This window comes from Poeciliopsis prolifica, unplaced genomic scaffold (assembly GCF_027474105.1).
Source record: "Poeciliopsis prolifica strain line A6 unplaced genomic scaffold, Auburn_PproV2 SCAFFOLD008, whole genome shotgun sequence".
NCBI classification, from domain to species: Eukaryota; Metazoa; Chordata; class Actinopteri; order Cyprinodontiformes; family Poeciliidae; genus Poeciliopsis; species Poeciliopsis prolifica.
In genome coordinates this window covers 13,910,023-13,916,063 of record NW_026562383.1, presented here as the reverse complement: position 1 = coordinate 13,916,063, position 6,041 = coordinate 13,910,023, and the positions used below count along the sequence as shown (strand labels likewise).

Here is a 6,041-nt window from a genome sequence, read left to right as displayed (position 1 = left end):
GTTATGCAACAAATACCAAATGTGTATGCCAGTGAAAACTAACTAAAATATAGTTTTATTCATAGACAAGCTCTCCAGTTTGAATCTTAAATGAATCTTTGTGTCAGAAGAACTGGGAAGATACTTGCAGGAAGCGGCAAAGAACAGACACACACAGGCAGATTCCTTCCTTTATGTATAGATTATGCACTGAGTGGATCTTTCCTCGCTTTCACACCTCAGAGGAAATCAAATACAATTAAACTACTATTTGAAATTTACATCACATTGTTAATGCATTTTAGTAAAAATATTACACTAAATACAACCCTGTACATGGCGCATGCGTTTAGTTTTCCAACAATGTTTTGGCATTAATCTGTCATCCTGCTGCAGGTGACAGATTAACAGATTATCAGGCTATTGCACAAAGCATCATCTCTGCCCTCTCCGCATCTGGGGGACGCTGCACGCGACATTCCCTCATTTTCGGCTGCAAAGAAACAACGTCAGTCCCTTTCTCTGCTAAAATAAATATCAGGCTGCTTGGGCCACACACACACGCACGCACACACACACACAGACACCCACTCCAAAACAAATAGCGAAGATGTCTGGCCAAATGAGATGTACGTCACAGTCATGTCATGGTGTCCATATTTAAACAGACAAAACTGTCAGTGGATCAAGTGGCGCCGCCTCGCTCCAGTCAGATGGTGATCAGTGCACTTTATTCTCCCTCTGAGTATTTCGCCAACAAGTGTGTTTCAGATCTAAACTGCTCACTCTTGGCGTGTGTATGTGTGTGTGGGAGTGAGCGAGAAACAAAATCCGGGCGGCTATGACGTTGCAGTCAGCTGCGGCTCAAACCAGATTCTCTGCGATCCTCTCTCCGTCCTTTCTCCTTGGTGAGAGATGGAGAAAGGAGGTGACTGAGTGAGGGTGGCCGGTCAGACTGATTAAGCTGGACTCAGATGTGTGGGAGTACCTGCTGGATGCAGCTCTGCACGTCGGGTCTGGCGGTGGCACAGATCTCGCAGCCCGGGCGAGACGGCTTGTTAATGAAAGTGCACGAAGGACAGGCCCACTCTGTCTGCTGCAAGTTGAGAAAATGTAAATATTTTAGATTCCTCCGTCGTGAAACCAAACTTTAGTTTGCTCCATCCGTGGTCTATTCAAAACACCACATGGCTCAGATACCTGCGTCTTACTAGCCTTGTTGGAGTGATCATTCAGCTGCAGCTTCTCAAAATCGAGGACGTCTTTGATGTCTCCTGCTTTGTTATTCCCTCCACTTGTTTCTGCTAAAAATAGATTATTGACAGAGAAATAATCAAAGACTTGAAAAGACGCCTATCTGAAGAACCACCTAAGAATTTTCTAAAAAAAAAAAAAAAAAAAAATGACAAGAACGCAAACATCCCGAACAAACGCTTCAAGATGATTTATGTGTGTAAGTGAGATGTTTTAAGTGGACTCTTGGATTGTGTGTTTTTTTTTTAATTAGCTCTCATCAAAAGAAATCTGTGAAATGTTCAGTCTGATTATTTGTTTTCATGAACAAGAATTTGCAACAAGGCTTTGGTGAAAGGCAATAGAAGACCGAATTAGGAAATGGTGACTTTTATTGCACTCACCCTGGTTGTTGTGGGGAAGCTTTGATGGCAGAGTGCTGTAACCCCTCCAGACCTGGGAGGTGAGGCTGCTTCCAGGGGGCAGCGCCGAAGCCATCAGGGAGTTCTCCAGGTCCTGCTGGAACAGCTGCCGTGTAATGTGAGCTTGTCTGGCAGAGATCAGGTAAAGGTATGCTGTATCGCCGTCTTTCTGAACTCCGTAGGAAGCCAGTGAGCGCGGATCAGAGCACAGGCACTGACCGATCACCCAGCGCTGCACACGAGGATGGAAACCATACTCTAGAAAGACCTGGAGAAGCACAGCTATGGAAGTTAGCGGATAAAAGTCACCAGAAGCTTTGCTGTTTCACCAATTTCACAGTTTTCTCACCTGTTGTTTGAGTGTAGCTACAGACATGTAGGGAAAGACTATAACTGTGACGCAACAAGAAGAAGAGGCGTCTTCCACCACCACGGATAAACTGGCATGAACATGGATCACGGCATAAGTCAAATACAAGTGAAACGGACCGGGTCGAAAGCCTTCCTGCTTTCAATTCTGACCTGATTTCTCCATCTGTGTAGTTTTTCTGGGACGGCTGTATCGTCAGCATCGCTTTTTGTCGAGCCAGTGCAGACGCGTGCTGGGAGGCAGCCTGAATGTCGCCTGCTTCGATCACTTTGGAGAGCTCCGAGCACAACTCCTCTGAAAAACACAAGACAAGGTGAGGTTTCCAGAGCCTGCTGCGAGGGCAGGCGCAGAGCGACAGACTCACCACAGAGCGTCAGAGAGGTCGAGCTCCTCTGATCCACCGCTGCTTCAGAGTTGTGTTTCCCGTCCAATTCACAGGCGTTTATTTTTGCCACTGTCAGAGAGAAAACAGCGAGAGGAGTCACTGTATAACATCTCAATATGCGGTGGTTAACATACAGTTCAGCCCACTATTACTCAGAAGTTTTCAAATTCATTGTCATTCAAGTAAAATGTTTAGTTTCTGAGAGGAAATCAGATATGTTTCAAAAGTTAAAGAGCTGAAAAATCAATTTAGAAAACAATAAATGTCTTATTTAAATATGGTAATGTATTTTTAATAATATTCTAATTTATAGATTTCTACCTAAAATGAATAAATAAATGCATCCTTAAATCTAACATTTAAGGATGCATTTATAATAAAGTGATAAAGTTAAACAGGGATGAAGAATGTTGCTCTATAGTAATCTTCCAGCATCTTCAACAGAAATGTTGAATCTGTAAAGAGAAAAAAAAAAATCAGGAGTTTTGTTCAAACTGACCTCTGTGTGCCTCTCTCAGTGACGATATCACCACGGTGGACCAGGCCTCGGCCTCGCGGTCGCAGCGGAAGTTGAAGCGGATGCAGTCGTGAGGCGAAGCAGCAAGGCGCATCTCATGGCAGCGAGAGGATTTGACCTCGTACTGCACCGAGCGCAGGTCAAACTCTGCAATGAACTGAAGGTAAGAACACATGCTGTGACAAAACGGCTGAAACACATGAGTTTAGGTAAATTAAATGCAAGATTAAAACTAAAGAGAACGCAGGTCTGGATTGATCAGATTATTTGTAGATGCATGTTAGAGTGGATGATTAGACAAATTATTTCTCCTCTCACTAGTTTGTGATTGGGCTTATGAATCTGTAGAGGAATATGTACTTTTAAGTATTTCCAAAAACTTTTATTTTTCTTCATACTCACATTTGAGCATAAGTTAACATGAACTTAAAGAAGCACAATTCAACCTGGTGGTTGGAAGTATACACTTTGCAGTTTGCACAAGAAAAAAGAAAGTACCCCCTTTAGAATCTGCCAGAAATTCTGTAAATCCCCAGAGATTACTCTTTCAACATTATCCGTTTACACTCGTTCACTGCAGCTCTTTGGGAACATAAGGCCACAGAGGCAAAGAGGGTTTTCCCTCCTCCCAGACAGAGAGAAGACGTCCATGACTTCTTTGAAATTACTGAGTTAAAAAAAAAAAGTTATAGATGATCTAAAAGAAGCGGGGATCAAAGTAAAGCCATGCAAATCGGAAAGCATCTCAATTGTCGGTGGGGAAAACGTCTTACTCAGAGATGAAAAGCAGATTTGGAGCCTGCGAGGGTTAAGGTGGACGTCATGTGGCGAACTTGGCAAACACGGGACAGATGTGGGAGTTGTGTTTGGATACAGTGAGCCAAGTGAAGTGTAGACGTTCGCAGGGTGAAAACCTTAACATAACAATTTCTTATCCTTAAAAGTCTATCAAATTCCTTCACGCTGACATATGAGAAACGCAGAAAAAGAGAGCAAACGTTCATTTGCGGTTGTATTTTTTTAGCTAAAGTTACTCAACTTTTTATTTTCTCAATATATTTAAAAAACATTTTGAAATCTTTTTTTTCTGTTTTCATAAGGATCTTATTCAGACATTATAAACATAAGGTGGATCCACATTACATCCAGACGGTGGATAATTAAGTCCATGAAAAGATGGAAAAAGTGGAGCTACCTTTATATACAGCTTGTTTAGAGCTACATTTCTAGAATGTAATAAGTTGGCTACTCAGACAATAGTTAATAATAATAGCATGCTATCTTCTGTAGTTGTGTGACATTTTTGAAACCTTCAATTGAAGAATGACTGAAAGATTTCTACTCTGACAGCAACTCAAAAGATGCCATAGGATCTTAATATTTCTCCAAACTGTTTATTTAGCTTTTTTATAAAATTTTGAAACTTTGTCTTAACAAGACACTTTCTTCAGTTAACAAGTTTTCAAAAAGTTAACAGATTCTGTGATTTAAAGTCCTTTTAATGAAAAAAGTGTAAAAGTGACCCGATGTTTTTTTTCTGGATATAATATATCTACCAATCAGCCAGCTGAAATACACATTTTTACTGTGTCCAGATAAAGCCAAATTTGTCTGATTGAAGCTATCTGGGGTCAGTGATGCACAAATACCAAAACCCGATAAGCAGAATTCAATTTTCAATTCAATTAGGTTTATTTATATAGCGCCATTTCACAACAAATGTATTTTCAGGGCTCTTTGTTGAGTCATTCCAACTAAATTACACACACTTTCTTGTTGATCTTGGTTATCACATGATTCATTAAGTTCAGTTTATTATTCAAATTAGTTTTAAAAGTTTTCTGTCGAAGGAAATCCAGTAGATTACGAGTCGTTGATTTGTCTTTAAATTCACAATAATCCCTCACACCAAGCATGCATGGAGCGACAGTGGAGAGGAAAATTCCCCGTTAACAGGAGGAGACCGTCAGTAGAACCTGGTTCAGAGCGAGGCTTTGAGAAGACAGAGCAGATGCACTAAAAAGAAACAAAAGAACTAATGTAGGAGTACGTCATGTTAATTAAAGCAGGGGAACAGTACATTTAATGGCTGGCAGCAGTAATTCAAAAGGCAGGACTGACTGGTGTATTTTGGTAAATTGAAGTCTAGATTCCAAAAGGACTCAAAAGATAAATACTGTGCAACACCTCCAAATGTGGTGGGTAACATACAGCTCAGTCTGCATATAGTGGATTTGAATTGCTTTCGAATTCCAAATGGAAAAGAAGCTATCTAAGATTTGCATTTTATTTGCCTGACTTTATAATTCTGACTGTAACCTTAGTAGTATAGTTGTAAAAGGAGATGAAACACTGAATCCGCTTTTGAACTGCTCAAGATGGCCTGCACTGTCCAGGCCAACGTCGCTATGAGGGATGTGAAGATGCAGGAACCTGGGTGCTTCCCCAACATCTGAGCGTTCAACATCAGCTCTGCAGGTAAACAAACGAGTACGCGGATGGGAACCTCACCACACTGCGGTTTCCGCTCGTATCTCGCAGTGCCAGGCGGAACTCTCCGGCCAGGTTCGGGTCCATGCTGAGCTGCAGCCGCAGAGAGTCGCTGCCCGCCCCAGGTAGGCACAGGGGTCTGATCCCGGAGTGGGACACCGATACGCGGACTGACATCAGGACAGTGCTGCAGCATGCAGCCGGGCTGGGGCCGCTGCACGCAGGCTGCTGGGACGAGGCAGGCACCGGGGCTGGGAGAGCCCAGCTACCCGAGCTGAGTGCCATGTTTCAGACACCGGGGCCGGAGGACGGCTCTTTGCTTCTGCCTGCTTCTGCCGTAGAGTCTACACGGTTCGGCCCGGTTTAAAGAGACGTGGTATGTTCACGGGTAGACTGTGGTTGTGTATCTGCCTTGCAGGTTCTTCCATTTCTATTGAACCGAGCAGATGGGGAGCGAAAGAAAAACAAAACAGGAAGAAGAACAGCACGTCTCTTATTTACGTCCGGAGAGAAACAAGAGTCGCCGATCTGGAAATGGTCTAAAATAAAGACCAGAACAGAATCATCCTGTTATCTTCATATAACTGTGTGATACAACAGCAGAGTGATTTCAGTATTCATATCAGCAACAGGAGAGTGTTCCTG

The 6,041-nt window shown here is 42.6% G+C and overlaps 1 protein-coding gene across 2 annotated transcripts; it reads right to left on the bottom strand.

Annotated features, from left to right (window-relative positions):
- Positions 1 to 158: 158 nt before the first annotated feature.
- Positions 159 to 5,990, bottom strand: LOC129361653 (ranBP-type and C3HC4-type zinc finger-containing protein 1-like). Of its 2 annotated transcripts, none has more exons than XM_055032634.1 (9): positions 5,418 to 5,990; positions 2,889 to 3,063; positions 2,369 to 2,458; positions 2,157 to 2,298; positions 1,984 to 2,074; positions 1,617 to 1,902; positions 1,195 to 1,283; positions 968 to 1,075; positions 159 to 883 (listed from the first exon to the last, which is right to left on the bottom strand). In XM_055032634.1, exons 1-9 carry the CDS (start codon positions 5,679 to 5,681, stop codon positions 833 to 835), a joined length of 1,296 nt encoding a protein of 431 aa, XP_054888609.1. In that variant the 5' UTR covers positions 5,682 to 5,990; the 3' UTR covers positions 159 to 832. The 2 variants fall into 2 exon arrangements, with proteins under 2 accessions (XP_054888609.1, XP_054888608.1); XM_055032633.1 differs by having other exon boundaries at positions 1,180 to 1,283; positions 5,418 to 5,983.
- Positions 5,991 to 6,041: the final 51 nt, after the last annotated feature.